Source organism: Coloeus monedula (genome assembly GCF_965178545.1).
Source record: "Coloeus monedula genome assembly, chromosome: 12".
Classification (NCBI taxonomy): Eukaryota; Metazoa; Chordata; class Aves; order Passeriformes; family Corvidae; genus Coloeus; species Coloeus monedula.
In genome coordinates, this window is record NC_138792.1 from 17462073 (window position 1) to 17481427 (window position 19355).

At 40.1% G+C, this 19355-nt stretch overlaps 1 protein-coding gene across 2 annotated transcripts in view; it reads right to left on the minus strand.

Annotated features, from left to right (window-relative positions):
- Positions 1-19355, minus strand: part of DACH2 (dachshund family transcription factor 2) — a gene marked incomplete at its 5' end in the record, with an annotated part of 249617 nt that overhangs the window by 73546 nt on the left and 156716 nt on the right. For both annotated transcript variants that reach the window (XM_082289744.1, XM_082289745.1), the window contains one exon: positions 11952-12083. In XM_082289744.1, coding sequence (XP_082145870.1) covers positions 11952-12083 — 132 coding nt within the window. The remainder of the gene's footprint in view (positions 1-11951; positions 12084-19355) is intronic.

Below are 19355 nucleotides of genomic sequence, written 5' to 3' on the forward strand. Positions count from 1 at the left end.
CTTTGTCAAAATCCAGAAAAATAGAAGAGGTGCTGCAAACGAGGGGGAATATTTCTCTAAGGATGAAATGCCAAAATCCCCCTCACATCAAATTCTTAGAGACAGTCAATCAACAAACAGATCTATAGGAACTTGCAAGACACTTCTTCCTACTGCCTTTCCAACTTCCGTCTGAAATACGAGAAAATGAATCACAATTTAACTAATATTATAAGCTTTACAGGAAAAGGAAAAAAAAGCAGCTTCTGATGGCCCATGACATCAGTAATTGAATATACAGCTCTTACACAGTTTCACTAGTCCCAAAGTTTCATTGTCTCTATCTTTAAAACAGCCTTAAAAAGAAGAATCTATTCTAATTTTTATATTGTACAAATGTAGAACAGTCACAAACCCCCCCCAATTTCCAATGTTTTAAATATCAATGCCTGTCTGATCTTAAAGGGAAGCTCAACATTTATGCCTTGTCTTGGTGATAAAGTTCATGAATATATAATGAGAGTGGAACAACTCTGCTACTGATTAAATGTCAAAAAAGGTTTTATTGTCAAATATATTGTAAATACAGAAGATATACAACAAAGAGCATTAATTGCAGATGGCTGTGTACAGCTTAAAAAATGCATGGCATCAAGACAGGAAATGCTGATTTTCAGTTTCAACTATCAATTTTAATTTACCTTCAGAATGCACCTTCAGTCAATGTGTACAGAGAGAATGAACCATAAAATGGCCAAACTCAACTGAACTAAATGCTCCACATTCAAGGGCAGATGTTAGTCTATATCCTAGGCATACACAGCAAAATTACCCAAAATTCTGGATCTTTTACTAGAATTTGTCTAAACTTTTCTTTAAGATTTAAGAGCACACAATGTGAAAATCTGGTGAGGACAGAGGAAAGGCTGGAATATCCATCCTCAACTCAGAATGGGGTTTGACTGCCTGGGTAAATTTAAAAAATAAGAATTAAAAAATATCTGGAGTCTGTAATAGACTGCAGGTGAACACAGGTCAGCAAAACCCTGCTGCCAGGAAATGCCAGCAGAATGAGTTCCACTCATTTATAGGAGATCACTGTCTGTACAATGGGAGGAATTCTCTGTCTCTATCCCGTCCCACACTCCTGCCCAGAGCACCGGCCTTGACCCAGGCACTGCCCTGGGCTGGGGACCAGGAGGATCTGAATCACCTGGAGAGAGGCCAGGGGAGCACATGGAGAACTGAGCAGGGATGAGGAAATCCTCAGTGTGAGTCTTCAGAAGAGCAGGTTGTTCAGTGGAGGGAAGGGACAACAGGCAGGAGCTCACTAATTGTCTTCACTAGCTAAAGAACATGTTCAGTCATAAAGAGGAATAAATTGTTCTCTGCAGCCACAGCGTACAGGACAAGATGCAGCAAGGAAAGACTTAACAAGGAAGACTTCAGGAAAGCATTAGGAAAAATGGCTATGATCAGCAAGCCTATGAAATTTCTAAAATTAAGCTGGGCAACTGTCAGTCAGACAGGAGGCTGGCAGAGTTGGAGTGTGGTAAGGAAATGAGTCTGAAAGCGCTGGTTCTGATGATCCTGAACACCACAGACTGCAACACAGAGACCACACCCAGAGGCAGAGCCATCCTGCAGGGTGGAACTGTCCTGAACTCACCTGGCCACCCCAGAACTGCACCTCATACCCGAGCCAGGTGTGAGCAACGTGACCCCCACCCTGCAGGTACAGCCTGCAGTGCCCACCCACAACAGAGCACTGCACTGAGCTCCTGCAGAGCTCCTACACTGCAGAACCTGCCTCCAACACACAACTGGCCAACCTGAAATACCTATTCATTAGTTCCCAGGTAGCATAGCATTGGTTGAGTTTCCAAAATAATAAAGCACTTGAAATGTGTATTAAAAATCCATGCACTTTTTCTTTAGATTATGGACAAATTAGTAGCTTCAATTATATGGTGCCAACAACATTTTCTTCTCCATGACTAAACGGACCAGGTTTTAATACTCTTCAGTGATCTTATTAATTTAAATTAACCTTCTAACAAATTAAGAATAAGAATTTCATTTGAGGAAAAGATGTCGCAGCCATGGAAATTAAAGCCTCTGGTGGATAAAGGTAAATTTACTCTTGGTCCGAGACAACATTGCTGGTCCTTCCTAATTGTAACTATAATGATCTGATAAATTGCTGCTCTTGTATACAGTCAGGGGTTGGGTTTTTTTAAAAGGAGCTAAAAACACAGACTACCCACCTGTATCTATTTTTAATTTGGTAATGACTGTACTTGCTAAAATTCTACCAAAATGTCACTCACAGCTTTGGATTCCAGCTTTTTTTAAACAGAATATGGAGCAGAAAGCATAACCTATTATGCAAAACTGTCAGATGCTTACTTTAAAATCACAGAAATAAATGCATATTCCTGATTTTCTCATGGATCAAAACTTCATTAAAGGAAAACAAAACTTGAATCTAACTGCTCAAGAGAGCCAAGGTATTCTATAAAAAGCAGTAGGGTTCTGATCTGTGTGTGTCCTGCTTACCCACACAGCCCCTGCTCCACAACTAAGGGATGCCTCGTACTCTGTGGGTGCAAGGAAAGGCAGAATTACTGGAGACCACGGTGACTTCTGTCTCATCAAATTCACAGATCAGCCAGACATTTCAACAGCACCAACTGTTGCAAGGAAAACTGCTATCGAATCTCAGCTGCAGAAATGTCAGCTCAGGGCACGCCACACAAATCTAGTGCTGAATCCTTAACTAAAAACCCACATTATTAAAATTTTGGGGGGATCAATGCTACTCCTTTAAGTGAGAAAATATTCCAAATAATCACACCACAAACATTTCTTGCCTCAAATATAAATTAACTGTACGTTAGGGGACTTTTTTTAAAAATCTGATTAAAATTGCAATTCATGAGACTCCTGCTGTTGGCAGCTGTATCACCATCAATGACATCCTTTGGGGGACTCTCAGCATGTGGCCCACATCAAAGGTAATATGCCAGTTTTCATCCTAACTTATATGTACCTTAACAAGAACAAGAATGTTCCAGACTTTACAGTGTAATTAAAATACTGAAGTACTTTCTATTGTTAAAATATCATTGATGGGAGACTGAAGTGCACTCACTACTTAACAAAGGCAACTATCACTAATACTTGCTTTTACTGAATTCTTCACAGGATTCCTCACATCCTCACACCCTGCAATGGGAAATTAAACCAACAGAGTTTGAACATGTTACTCTGTGCCAAAATGATCAGCAGAGGAGATACTGTGGAAACAAGCCTACATACAAGGACCTGGAAAGAAAAAAAAAAAAAAAAAAAAAAAAAAAAAGATGTGTCAAACATTTGGTATTTTCTTGTTCTTCGGTAGCACTGTGGAAAGCCTGCAACCCCTGAGCACTCCTGGCACCCCTCACTGCCACAGTTCTGCTGGTCAGCGGATGCTGCCTGCTCCTGGGTCCGCTTTTGCTTTGTCCAAGGATGTTTTAACATCAAGTTCAAGCTGCATTTCAGAGGGGCAGACCTGGATCACTGTTTTCCCTTTCCTTGCCTTTGCAAGCGAGCCCCAGGCAGGAAGGCAGAGGTGCCTCCTCCTCCTGCCGTGGAGAGCAGGACAACCTCTCCACACTGTGTCCTTCAGCAGCCACAGGACCCAGCTAAAACATCAAAACTGGAATGGTTTTCCTTCTGAGGTGTGGGGCATCCAATCTGCCTTGGTCTTCATACGATTTTATACAGGAAGTCTTAAATTTGGTGCATTTCTGATAAGTATCACTCCCCACAGTGCCGTGGAGTCCCTGTACCTTGCAGATGAATGTGAGATCTTGTCTTTATGGGGACACTTTAGAGTCACCTGCTTTCCTTCAGCACGCCAGAACTTCGGCTACCACCAACAAAAATGAGAATTATAACCACAGAAAAAATGTAGCCTTGGCTCTGGAGAGACCAAAATGATTTATGACATCAAGACCTAGTAAAGAGAGTAATACTCTGAAGGGACTGTGTGAGCTCAGAGCGCACTCACATCTTTTGTGCCCACTCCTAATTACTTCATTTACGACTGGAAAAGTGTTTTAACAGACAAAATTAATTATTTCGAATAATCCTTCTGAAATATGATATGCATTTTAATTGTATGCACCCCATCATTAATTAAAGTTCTCTACCTTTTGGTGCATTCATTCAAAGATTGTATCAGAGACAAAGCAACAATTATAACAAGATTGTTTACTAAAATTAAAAATACATCTGAAGGGTTAACATACTCTTGTGATACACTTAAAAGTAATACTAAAATGTTTTTATTTGAGTTTTTACTAGACATTATTTTTCCACTCTTTAAAATCAATCTCTTTGTTCCAGGAACACATTTCCTGTCAATAAAATGAAAAATGATATAGATTTAGGAGGATAGGGGTCTCAGCGTAGCATCTCTCATATTATTATTCCAGTATCATCTGTTACAAAGTAAGACCAATTCCCACATCTAATTACAAACAGGATTTCAGAGTCATTAAACAAAATACATTTCCATTAGTGCTGCTGTAAGAAGATAGGGGAAAAAATGAAGATTAGTTCATGCTGCACCTCTGTTTTTCAAGCTTTGAAGATTCAGACCTCTGCACTCTGAGACTATAAATTTGTAAAGGATCTGAAAGGTGACAGACCTGTGAAAGCTCTCAATTCTCCTCCGTTTAGCCATACCATTTGCATTTTGTCATTAGTTTATCTTTTGCTGCACTTAGTTCTGATAGCAGATATGGCAAGAATCTGGAGAGGTTGTTTATGATCACGCCGTGTGCACCCAGAGGTATCTGATTTGGTGTTAGGCAGGGCTTTTTAATAGATATGAATCTTGATTTTCTGTATTAAATTTGTTCCAGCAAAAGTTAGAAATCATTGCAAGGAATTCTGTCTTTATTTAAAAAAACCCCAAACAATTACTTTATGCTCTGGATAAAAAGGAACAACAGTTCTTTGACTTTGAATAAGATAACAACCAAAATGTAATGAGGAAACAGATTGTGTGAGATGCTTAACTGCTGAAATATAAACTTACAAGTATATATATTCTCCATTTGTAAACACTTAACAGTATCTAATATCTAATAGTCATGAATCCATTTAAAATATACCCTTGAGAATTTCCCACTCAAAAAGCATTCGCACAAGCCAGAGCTTCAAGAGTTAATAACAACTTTTCTAAAAAGAGGCCAATATAAGATAAAACCAAAATTTGCTTGTTCTTTAAACCAGTTTACATTAGCTCATGATGCTATATAAACACTGTTAATTTCATCATGTGTAAGATAAGCATCAAAAACCTGAAAGAGAATTCCTCTCACAGAGAAAGATGCCTCAGAGTTACAGAGAAGAGCACAGAGAATTTCATTTTAAAAGCTTGTCTGGAGTTACATTTCCTTTATTAGTTTTAAAACTAAAGCCAGAGCTACTTCCCATTTCTCACAGTTGGGTGTCAGTCAACCCAAATATGTAAATATTAGCTGATGTATCAACATTTATGTGTGAATCATTTACATTTACTACAAAGTATTTATGTTTGTATTTAAATGAATACTTTAAAAAATACAGTGAAATTATTCAGATGCATTCAATAGGTAACTGCTTAAGAATGTACCTAAAATGGGACCTCAAAAAAGTTTGCAGATAAAAAATTCACTTTTGCACTTCACTGAAACTGGGGTTCACTAAAGCCTCCAAAAATTCTTGCTGCTAAACCCTGCCCAGTGCTGGGGTAACACAGCACAAAATATCCACTGACACTCACTCTCCAAAAAACCACAATTTGCCAACAAAATAGATACCTGCATCTTATTTCCAAGCTTCCCACATGGAGACTGTGTTCTTGGGATAACTGAGAGTATCCCATTAGGAAGGAACAGGACAGAAAACAGCACGGTGCCAACAAGGTACAACTGACCCAAACAAACAGCATTTTGCTTCCTGGCTAATGCTTGAGGAGTTGTTATTTTAAAATAAAATGGCACATCAGCCTCTTCCTCCAGGATTATCAGTGCCTGGCCCCAGGGAGGCCTCATTTACATCATCCATAGGGAATTCTCTGCTCGTGTCATTCCCCAACCACAGACGTTTTCTGACAAGCAGCAGTGGGGAAAGCTTTTCAAAGCCCCCATGTTATGAGAATGTTTGAGTTCCTTCACTCCACTTTCACTGAAAAAGCTTAAATAAACTTCCTCACCATCACTTCCACGTGGGTTCAACAAAGTTCCACGAAACCACACCTCCAAGGCAATGTATGGAAGCACATCCTGAAATCCACTGAGTGTCGCCGCTCCCTGAATCTCCTTTGGGGGTGGTGTCCCTGGGCCAAACCCTCCCTGTGCAGATCCTGTCCCCGCAACAGGGGCCAAACATCCCCTCTGTGCCTCCTCACCTTCCCATCCTCACCCTCACCATCACCAGCACAGGTACTGCCTACAAAAACAGCACAGAAGTCCCAATTTTTAGGATAAAATGTTTTAATGTGTCTGCTCGGGCTGGAGTCAAGTCTAGTTTTTGGATGAGACAGCACACAACTCAAAACATGTTAAAATTCTCTCTTGCTTCAAGACTGCACACATCCCTCCTGGCCAAAGGACAGTTTAAGAAAATTCATAACTATTTAAGAAAATTTGTAATTCTCTGCTCAAGTAACAAAAACACATTTGCCTTAACAACAGGAAAAATGACTTCATGAAATCTACATGGTACTCGAGGATTAAAAAAAACTGTTCTCTGGTCCTGTCATTTTTACATTCTTACAATAAAATAACAGCCTTGGCATCCTGCTTTTTAGAAGAAAAGACCTACCTCTTTTGACTTTTCAAGCACTTGAAAATTTTAAAAGAGAAAAACTAAAAAATGCTGACCGTGTAATAGCTGGGTATTCATGGTGGGTGGAGAACATGAAAGGTTACAATATGGATCTGTGCCTACGCGTTTCTTTTCAACTTGAGCAGCATCCTCCTGCTTCTGCTAACTCGGCAATCATACAGCTGACAGATTTCTGGGTTTTCTAAATAATGCATGGGATTTTCTTTTAACATGTCAGTGCAAAAGTATCAATTCTGCCCCTGTGTCGTTTGTGATGCTGATTTTCCTTGACAGCATTCCATTAAACCAATGAGTTTTTTCCCTCCTGATGGTTCCTTAAATATTCCTCCGAGTGATGTATTTGTGGTTTTTTAAACAGATTGTGAAGGATGTTTGCATTTGTGAGAAAACTGCATGGCAGGTACTGAAGGGAAAGAAGGATAAAAAGATAACACTTTCTTTTCCTATGAAGAGCTTTTTCTCTGATCCTCATATGCCAAAAGCTTGGGTGTTTTTCCTTTCTTTTCTGCCTAACTTAGCTCCTTGTCTGGAAATTAAGCAACAAGACTCTACATACAGAATAACATTTTGACTTCCTAAGGAAATACCACTGAAACACTTAGTACTGTTTGATATCTCTCCTGGGAAAGCAAAACACATTTATTAAATCATGCATGCTAACTCCAAAAGCCACCAGAAGGAAATACCTGCTTTATTCTTTGCTCTGAGGTTCTGCACACACAGCTCCTGTCACGACTGCCATGCACTGATCCTTCCTTGCTCAGGCAGCTTGAGGGACGTCCAGGTAGCATTACCCACTCTCTATTTTACAATCTATCCTACACTTGTACAAATTACCTGCTGCCATGCCATTAAAAATAAAAGCTCTGATTTCAAATAAATTCCAAATCTCCCTAAGCAATGACATGCTAATTTCCAGAACACACCTCGCCTGATTTTAGCATTTTAGCATTGCACAATGATGAAGGAGCTCATCTTTGTAAACACTTCTGTGCAACCAGGGAGCTTTTGTTCTATTTACCTTATTTCTACAGAACAACAAATCTGGCTACGTGGCTGGGCTGGGAGTGAGCAGGAGTCAGCTGCCAGCTGCTCGCTCCAGACCTTCTTCCTCACCTCCCAAGGGGAATAGGAAAGGCCACAGTCACTCCTGGCAACCCTCAAGTGCCACCAGCAAAAGGTCTCCTCTCCAGGGACCCACCTGGAGGAGCCAAAAAGGAGGAACAGGATCACAGAAGATTTATGGCCACCGGGTATTTCAGACTCCAGAGGGATGGATTTCTCCCACATCCACACACCTTTGTCCCCAACTGCGTGGTTCTCCAAATTCAACCTTCCTGCCCCAGTCCTACCAGAAGATGGAGAGGGACACTAAGGCCCAAGGAACAGGTCAGCTGGGCTGGGGGGCCAGAGAGCCTCCAGTGCCAGATTAAAGAGGAGATTTTCAACTGCCAGAGAAGCTTTGCTTCAACACTTCATATGATGAGTAGGAAGGTGCAAAAAAATCTCTTTCTCTTCTGCAGAGAGAGTGGAAGGAGGACATCAATGTTCAAATGCGTAACAGCATTCTTCACAGCACTGTGAACTAAAGCATTACTTCAATTAAAAAATATCTGCAAACTGAACTTTTGGGGGAATTTTTTTCCCCTATATCTTCAGTATTAACTCTTATAGCATTTGTTTTTAATGAGTTATTTAGAATATTCCAGTACCAAACTCCACCACTACTGAGATTATTGTGACTTCATGAAAAGGAGGCAGTTAGGACCTGGTGGCAAAAGCACACCAGCTGGACTAGAAGCAGGAAAAGAAGTGCCACATTTATTCCCCACTTCCTTAGACATACTTGTAAGATTCAATTCCACACCTGCGATTTGCTGGAGGACAATATAATATCTGAGTAATTAGTCAGTGATCATGTTAAATTGAGTTAGAGTTCAAATTTTAAACTGACAGGACAAATTCTGGCTTCAGAGAGAGAATTCTTAGAAGTTTCCATCATCATAATGATGCACAGAGGAAGAAACTATAGAAGTGACAGGCTAGGCATCAAAAAGAAGCAAACCCAAAATTATTTCATACTTCAACAGATACAGATGGGGATTGAAATGAATATGCCAAGACATCCTCAACACTTTTTTTTATTATACTAATGGCCTGTGTATAATGACACACTTGCAAAAAAATCTGGCAATAAACCTTCAGGACTTAATACTGCTCAATTACATTTTTAATTTAAAATAAACAACAGCAAAAAGAGAGTATTCCACTCATCTATCAGACTGTGGGATGAGCAGGAAGGCACATATCCAAAAGTGAAATATTTAGTGGCATTGTAGGAAGTCAATGTGTAATACTGAGGTAAAAACCCAACTTAATTGTTTGAAGTAAAACTGCAACCCTTCGAGTCTTTGTTACAGTAAGAAGTAAAAAAAAATCAAAGGAAGCAAAAGGTCCTCGGCTCTGTACAATCATATTTCTGATTTGACAGCCACAATTATAATCATTCAGACATCTATTTCCCACAAACTCTCCACAGCCATAACCTTTAGTGATTAATTATAAAGTTCCAGGAGCAATAGTACACAGACTAATTTCCTAAAACAATAAAACTCAGAATTTCTCATTTGGAGCTAAATGAAACACGAACAGGTTGTTATTCATGCTGAAATCTAGATGCAGTGTCATGTTGCAGCCATTACAGAAGCTATTAAACACAACCTCAAATCAAAGAAACTGTAGGTCTCTCTCCTAAAATAAAACGTTTTCCTCACTTACGAGGCTTCTGACTCCTTTCCTCTGTTCCTTTCCACCTCTTCTTAGCAAAAAAAAATTCAAAATTCAATTTGCTTCCTCATTTCACATCCCCATTTTATTTTTAATAGTCATTTAAACTGTAAGTCTAGAGCAAAGCAAACAGTTGGTGAAAGTTTCATGCACACGGAATTATCCTGGTGTTCCCTTCACAGCAGATCAAAGTTACAACGTCTGTATTAACTTCTAAACAAAATTCCCACTCTCTTCATGCCACATCAAGGAGTTTTCTGTAGTGAGTGTTTGGTAATTCTTCAGTTATTTTATTTGGTGAAATGCACAGCCAACTTCTCACTCCTTTCATGGAGGTTTTCCTTTCTGAAACATCCTGCTCAATGTAAATCTTTGTAATTTGACCCACTAATAAAGGAGGAATCCACGTTACAAAAATTATCCCAATGCTCACATTGCACATACTGGAAGGAGAGGAAATTGTGATTCTTAATAGGAATAGTGTTAGTTCTGTCTGATAAGGACTTACTGCTCTGCCTGCAAGCAACACTGGCACTTGAGCCAGAAAATTTGCTCCTGGCAATTTTATTGCATCAGGCAGTGAAAAGGGGAAAGAACTGAAAAAACATCTTTATGGAACTGCCACCATACTTTTATTCTTGGATCCCACTGTACCTAAAGTCAGTGGGAATTTTTCCAAGTATTTGAATTGGTATTGAGTTGGCTGTAGAACTCGCTGAATTGCTAAACCACAGAGAACTCCCCTGGTAAAGTGCACACACTTGATGCTCTGCCCAAAGGCTGGTGTGACAGTCCCCTAAAAAACTTCTTGTTCCATGTAGTACCTAAAATAATCACATTAATGTAGATTCTCCCCACATAAAGTACACAAATTTTGCCCTATCAGGTAACACACAAAACCATGAGCATTCAAATGAAACTTTAGTACAGCAGCTTTTAAAACCCCCATACCAACCCTACATCTTTTCTGTATGAAGCTTCCTTGCTCTTTCATAGTAATTCTGTCTTCAGTCCTTTTTCTTAGCATTCAGTGAACCTTCAGATTTCATTCTGAAATGTATACAAACTATTTGAGTTACAACCACTAAATAGGCTTTTTCAGTGCTTTTTTTTCTGAATTCAACGTGCACTAATTGATTAGGATCTGAGAGGTGAATAAGAAATACATATCCTACAGAACAGGAAGCTGGGGAAAGGTTTAATGCATGAGTTAGAAGCCAGATTTCTTCAAATACAGATGAGTACACAAAATTAGCAAAAGGCAATACCACTTTTGGAAAGACTGCTTTGTGCATAATTTGTCATGAATTCAAAGTTATTCCTTTAGAAAATGAGTCTAAGACCTCCCAGCTGCTGCTTTATTGGTCTAATAAATTACCATTTTGATGGTAGGATGCATATGCAGCATCCACCAGCCAGGCTTTGCCTTCGGAGACGCAGCAATGCCGATGGGAGAGCGGGGATCCACGGGGATCACACTGTCCCTCCCTTCTCAAATTGGTAATGGAAACAAACAAAATGTGTTTCCAAAGGATAAAAGTGCATTCTAGGATTCAGTAAAAAGTGAGGCCAAGGGGAACTGCCCTTATTTTAACAGGTATCAGAGACAAAATGGATCTGTCTTGTTCCAGGCTCTCTACACTGTCCAAGTAAAAATCTATTCACCTGGAAGGACATCGGAATAAACAGAGATTTCCTCCCCAAAGGATCCATTTTGACTTCACCTTTGAACCCTATTCTTGAGGAGCTGGGACTTGGGGAGCTCAGTTCTAACTTATATTAATGCTTGTATAGCACAGACTGAATGTCTCCTGTCGAAGGTGACTCCAGCCACAGCCAAGGATTATCACGACTCCCCTTCATAGCTGTGCTTTGCAAATGTCCTTTCAAGGAAAGAACCAAATGCAGAAGAGCCATAAGCTTGGTGCTGGAGCATTCCCTACCTTACCTTTCTCCAGTGACCTGTGGAACTCAGGAATTCCAACAACCTGACCTTTTGGAAACTTTCCATCATTTACTGGACAACTCTAGACAGTGTTACTGCCAGCAGAGCAATCCTTTGTTACTCCAGATGTATTTAGGGGGCACCTTAATAGGTCTGTATCCAACCCTAAAGAAGATGATCCTTCACCTGTATTTTTCAAAGAATTAGTGAAGGGAGCTGTTGGGGGAAAACTGGAGGAATATGGAGGAGAGTTAGCACTGGTAGAGCAAAGCTTACAAAATACAAGAGCCCGAGAATTTGAGACCCAGGTGTTGAGAGCTCCAGGGCAGCTCAGGGGCACAGCATCCCTTACCTGCATTAGAATTGAGCTCTTCATTTTCTGACTCGGTTCCATTTTGACTCCCACTTCCATGAAGGCTGTTCATGGCCATAAGTTTCATTTTCTGTAGCTTCATAGCCTCTGCCATGGCAGCTGCTGTCAGACCTGGAAAAATATAAATAAGGAATATGCAGTGTCATATTATACAATGTGGCACTGCAAGTATGAACAGAACATTCCTTTTCAGTAAGAATAAGTCACAAAAATTCAATGCCCATTCTTAGTCCAGTTAAGTAATGCTATCCTACACCATTCTAAGAATTTTAAAAAATAATAAATCCTTCATGTTTGTTTTTCTTTTTAACAAGTATAGCATAAAGCAGTATTTATTTAATGGTATCCCTTTTGATTATACTTTAAAATATAATTTCCCGTCACTTTGATCACCTTGTCACTTTGATCACTTTCTGCTTGACTTATTTAGCTGCAACAAAATTTCCACACACAGAGTAAGATATAGTATTCCTTAATTTCAACAGTTGAAAGCCAATTAACATGTAACAGTACAGCATTTATTGTTCTATTATGCATCCAAATATTGTTTTGTCCTTTTGGGAATCTGTTGGTTTGGATTAATATTACTGTTACTGCAAAATATTACATTGGAAATGTGTAGAAAAACACAATATGGATAATCACAGAATCAATCCCACTTTTAAGAGACCATTAAGACCAGCAGAAATTCACAGAATTAAGGGGGGTATTGGTAGAGGATTTTCAAATTGCTAAAACCCAATTAATTTCCAGTAGTAAAAGAGAAGAAGCAGAGCAACATCAGGCTACAGGTTACCAGAATTATCATGATTTTTTTATTATTATTTAGATTCCCAGTACCTTTTTTTCATAAGTGCAAAGTTTTTAAGTTTTATGACTTTAACTTGGTCAGTAAACAAAGAATCAGACTGTCTTCCAGACAGTACCAAGTTACTTTTACTCTGGGCAAGATGTGACTGAAAATAATCTGAAGTTCTTGCAGGAAAGTCCAAGAGATATTGCCACATAGCCAAAAATATCTCCACAGGTACAATTGTTTATTCACTCAGGGATTAAATGGGTTTATTCTTCCCCCCAGAACAGCAGAACTTGCTTTTATTATTTGCTACCTACTTCCACAAAATCACTGAATTACATTTATTAAAACCCAAGACTTTTTTGGTGGTAGTGCATGTTCTACCAACCCATGCAGGTATCATACATCAAACCAGAATTAAATGATCTGCTTCTGGAAAGTATTGCTTACTGACAGATTCAGACACTGATTAAAGGGAACTAATAATTTTCACACCCCATCCATAAATTACAACACTCTTCTAAAAGCTGCTACAAATTTGACATTCAGATTAGCTCTGCTGCTCCTCTAATGGGCTTCTCATTATTTTAGTCAGACTTAAGAAAGGAAGCAATCCAGTCTCCAGCTGCATGGAGAGGGACACCTTTATCACACATGGATACAGCAATTTCATCAAGTTCAGCAAAGATATTCTGATCATCATCAATAATTTTGTCTTTTAGGGTATTTAACACAGCCCTCACTTCATACGGAAGACCACTACACTGTAATTTTTTTCCAACACCCTTTAAAGTTCTTTTACAAATGCTACAGGTTTTTTATCAAGCAGATATAAAATCCTGATGTTTAAACTCCAGTTTTTATCTCACACACTCTCACTTAATCCATCACAGAATACATCTTCAATGATAAAACTCTCCACACACTTTCTGGAGAAGATGAAATAGTCTGCAAACTTCTCACTTTTTTTTTCTTTGGGAAAGGAAATGGGATTGCTTTTTGAGTGTATTTTACATTATTTTCAGGAAGTTAAAAAAAACTAAGCATCATCACAGTTCTGAGGAACTGACTGTTTTCAAGATTTCCAAGCACCTTTTCACTTTATATTTTTAATCCATTTGCAAAGAATTCACATTCATTTTAATGGTTACAAAAATACAGTGTCTGAACACGGAGTTTTTTATTCTAACATTTTATCATTTGTATGTACCTGGGGTGTAAAGATAAACTAATATTCCAGTGTTTTCATCAGGGTCAGTATTTATACAGGTTCTTGATACAGATTGGAAGAAATGAAATTTAATTAAACATGCAAAACAGTAAAGAAACTATTTATAAGGAGATAAGTAGGGAATGGAAAATAAATTCAGATCTTTAGCAAAATATTCAGAGAAAAGACAAGAGAAAAAATTGTCCAGGGCGCTGTATTTAAAAAAAAAAAAGGAAAAATAACCTTCTACTGAACAGTTGCACCAGAAGTGTAATGAAGGCAGAAAGGTACCACGGAACAAACAGAAAATAATAAACACAGTCCCCAAATCACCACAATGCCGCCTGCAGAAATTAAAGGTAATTATTGTCAGGCGTTTCTGAGCTCCCTAACCAGACACAGCTGCCATAAGGACAGCAGCCAAGAAACAGTGATGTATCAGAAACTGTGCTGTGCCATCTGCCACACCAAAGTCACTCCACTTGAGCAGCGAAAGTTTCAAGAGTAAAAGAGAGCCCTAGTGCAGAAAGCACCAAGGTCCTGCAGAGCCAGGCACAAGCCTGAAGATACAGCTGAGATTGTCCCTCAGCTCAGTGTCAGCAAAGCCTTTATTCTGCCGTTCACTTCCCTATGTAATTTCTTACTTGAACTAAAAGTCACAGGATCTGTCTGAGGCAGTTTAAAAACAACGTACTAATCCTTCAGCATTTCTGAGAGGTAATAAAACTGAGGCTAAAGCAAATGGGTTCAGCAGTAAGGGAGTGCTGCTGATTGAAATGATGGCAGAAAACGGGCAGCATTGGCATAATCTTCAGTTAAGGTACCACCATGGTTAACGTTACTGGAGCTATTACTTAATTTAACTATTAATAAAACTCCTTTCTACAACTGACTCAGCTCAGACTGGCTGTGGCAAAGAGGGCTATTCCTCAACTGACTTAGCTAAGGATCTACAAAGAACTGAAGAATCATTTCCATCCTCTTGGATGAATCATTATCAGCAGTAGAATCTCACTTAGAGCACCTCACTTTGAAAAATGTCCCGGACACTGCTGTAATGTATACATCTATCCCTCTACTTCCCCCGAAAAAAAAGAATCACTCGGGAAACCCACATGCTGGATTACATACTTCAAAGCTTCTGGTTTTTCCTGTCCATTTACACTTTAAATTTTCCTTCCTTAAGTTACCTTCTGCCAGCTGTGACCAGTCAGGGAACCCCCCAGGAAATAAACTGTGCACGTTTGTTGTCAAACACGGACATCCTTCACAACACCACAGGAGTTGTCTCAGCACAGACAGGATGGTTTCCTGGCAAGGCTGTCCACAGCCACGTGGCTGACAGGGCTGGTGCTGCTCCAGCATCCCCAGTTACCTGGGCTGGCAGGGAGCAGCTCCTAGTGGGATCTCTCAGACAGACAATGGAATCTGAGAGCCGTGTTCCGTGCACAGGAGCCCGATCCCAACTGCTCAGGAACTCCTGCACCATGGTGTGCATGGCAGAACAGCAGCTGCCATCTGTAACATGCTTTCTGTGAGCCCAGTTTTGTCAGGACACTGCAGCTTCCCTCTGGGAGTCTGCAGAACTCTGCTGCACAGCACAGGGATTTAGCCCTGAAATAACCAAAATAACCCTTCGAGGACACACAAACCACACACTTCATGCACAGGTTGCACTGAAGGAAAATTCTGCAACTGTGTTCTGGACAGACAGGCCAGGCCTAAGAACCAAAGAGTTTTCAGATGAAGAGTCTGGATCCAAATCAGGACTGTTCTCAGCTGACTGCACAGGGCACAGCACCGCTCTGGGAGATCCCAGTGCTTGGGGTGCTGGAGATGGAACAGAGCCCCACATCCTGGGAGCCTTGGCTGCTCCTGCACCCCCTGAGCATGTCCTCTGCTCCTACAGCCACGGCACCTGAGGTACCTGTGAGTGCCAGAGAGGCTTCTCCAGCCCTTGTCCGCACCCCACTAGGTCAGTGGTTAATTGTATACTCACATGTCCCCTACCCAGACAAGAAGACTACTGAAGGTTATTCCTCTGTGAAGTCTCAGGAGTTATTTCAAAAGAAGCAGCATTTTCACTGCATGGCCCAAAGATCACAGCCCCAGGTTGTTTGCAGTCTCCCATCACAGGGCAGTGCTGAACCACCCCAAGCACCAGGGGACAAGGGGACAGTGTCCCTTGCCTCCAGTAACATCACAATTTACTCTTTAGCAAGTATTTTCTGGTGTTTGGGTAAGAATCCAAAACTCAGCTACATTCCTGCACTGAGGTACCACGGGTGTCTTGGGTGTGAGTGACCCCTCCACGTATAACCAATGTCCAGTCACTGGAAATTGGATTTTGATGGTGAATACAAGGGCTCCGAGCTTTTCAGGTGACCCTGAGTATCTGCTAATCTCATACTCTAGCTACAGCTTTTTTTTTTCCAGTTTCCTGATTAGTCAGACTGTGCCCCTCCCTCATATTAGTTTGAAAGCTTTTCTGTCAAAACTGTGAACAAGTAAATTAACTAAAGGAGAACTATGAGTAATCAAATCCTGAGGTTTGCAATTAATTAAATGCAATGGTGAGTCAGTGAACTGAAAAATGGTTTTATATTAAAACAAAACATTTAATTAAATTAACAGTCAACACATTGCAATTAATAATATTCAAAAGGAAAAATGAAACCTAGTTTAGCTGTGCCATATTATTTCAGTGTAACAGTCAAGCATTGTGCATTGGCTTGTTTATTATTTGCATTCAGAGCTGCTAAGGGTCAAGCATGCTGTGCTGAAACAGCAATGATGGAATATCTGGTACTATGAAATGTTAGTATGAGAGACCATATTGCAAACAGTGAAAACAATCCTGAAACCTTTGACAAATTAGGCTTTCCAAGACTGAAAAGGATATGCTCACTTTAATTAAAATTAATAAGTAAATACATATAATATACTTTACATTTTCAGAATGCCTGCAAAATTTTATTAATTAATTTAAAATGACGCTAGATAGTAAAGGCTTCTCTGCAGCTGAAATGAATCACTCTTGCTTAGTGATAAACAGGGAGGTAAAACTCAGCTACTACACAAAGGACAGTGAAACCAAACTCCTGGTAAGAGCAGTAAAATGCCCAGAGTCTTAAAGCAGTTTGGAGACGGGTCCAAACTCGAAAGTCTTGTTACTGCAGATGTTTTTCATGTTTGTGAACTGACTCAACCAGAAATGTAGGAAGGTTCAGCTCTAGCACATGTCAAGTTTTCAATGGCTCTGCAAAGGTACCCTGGCTACCACGTGGGAATGGTCACAATAATCCATCAATGTGAATTGTCTGAGAGCCCCAAGGATGGAACTCGGTGAGTAACTGGTGAGTAACTGGTGAGTAACTGGGCACTGCAGGCAGGGGATGGATTTTGGCGAGAACTCTGTCGTGGGCTGGGCTGTGGGAGCATCACCCCAGGACTGGGAGGGCACTTGGAGCCCCGGCTGAAATCCAGGACATCCATCTGACAGTGCCCAGCTGAAATGCAGCCAAGAAATGCATCACAACGCTGGAGCTTCTTTCAGCTGTTCCTACACGCAGCCAGTTGTTCTGATATTACAACCATATTTCACAAATACATTCTTTCCCATTTTGCAACAGGAGAACACTCCAAATGACAGCAAGTATTGATTTTTAGAGTAGAAAATTTGAATTTCTGTATTTATCAAACTGCATGATCAAGGCAAAAGAGGAAATAAAGACTCCTTGCTTTATCTGAACAGGGCTTGGAGCAACCTGGGATAGTGGAAGGTGTCCCTACCCATGGCAGGGGGTGGAATGAGATGACCTTTAAGGTCTCTTCCAACCCAAACCAGTCTGAGATTCTTGGATTCTCTAACCACATTGAGTGAAGCAAAGTTGAGAAACTACGGAAGATGATCCTTACCAAAACATTTCAGACAATACTTCAAAATCTGGAGTGGCCTAACATTTTTAAATACCACCACTTTAAAATGTCAAAAAAACATTATACTATGGCAAAAGAGTCCTACTGAGGGGGAAAAAATCCAAACGAATATTACTCATATATGTCAGGAATTGTGAGAAATTAATCTTTCACAAAGAAGCTCCAGTCAGCTTGAAAACACCACAGTCTTTTCTTGAGGGACTTGATTCTCTGCTCTTGTGCAGTCCCTAAATATTCCCTAGGTAACTTCCCCTTCTGCAGCTGCTGGAGAGGGACAGACTCACAGGCAGGTCTCTTCATCCCACAACCTCAGTTCCCACACAGGTCAAGGGATGCTCTATCATCACCCAGGCAGTGATGCTGGGGAAAACACTGATAATGTAATTTAAAGACTTTGCCAAATGCTCGAGGGATCAGAATTAGTGTTGCACAAATGTTTCTGATGGCTTGATTTTGCAATCCTGGTAATTTCTGTTTAACACACTGTGCTTGCTCACCTTACTTTAAAATACAATTTCATGCAAAAATTCACATGAGCATAAACAAGATTAAAACCCCCAAACATCAGAACATCCCTGCCACTCTGTGGAACAAGTTACAGAAGCAACAGGTTGTCACTCTAATTTCACACATATTTGGACAGTAGCAAAAGTCCTGATTCTCACAAATCTGGGTGTCCACTTTAAACATGAGGAGAGTTCCAGATACTTTCATCCCATGTCTGTCTCTATTATTTAAGCTTCCCACCCCACTCATAACCTCTGTCCTGATCTTATCCTCCCTGACATCCATCTGAAAGACTGGAAACATTTTTAATGTGAACATCTTCCTTCAAGTACTTGAGGCATTTCACATCCGCCATCCACATGAGGAGACGACAACCCAAGAGCTCTGAGATTTCCTGTCTAGACCCCAGGGTCTCAGTTTGAAGTACACAGAAATTTTAATCCCAGATATGTACCTAGATCTGTAAGATGAGCACTCCTGTTCAAGCTGATGCACAGCAAAACCCAGCTGTGCATTTTACAGTTGATTTCCTTCCCAAAAAGGCCACCTGCATCTCACGTCAAACTAAACTGCAGCTTCCCCTGTTGGAGGGAAACGGGAAAATCAGAAGTTCAAAAAGCACTGAGAGGGTTACATTACTTTCTTTCCTTCATTCTTACAGCGGGTCTCGTGAGAATGGATTAATTTTGTGACATTTTCTGCTCTTCTTTACAATCTATGTCATGAGAATGATTTGTCAAGGCTGTAATGCGTAATACTTTTAGTATTCTGCACTACTGTGACCTTTACCTTCTTCTGTGTATTTGATTGACTGACCACCCCACTTTGGATGTACAGGTTTCAGGAGATGGAAGCACATGCCAGACACAGCAGCCATTGAATTAGCACTGAAAAAATCACAGTCCCTTGATAACTTTTACATTCTTCAGTG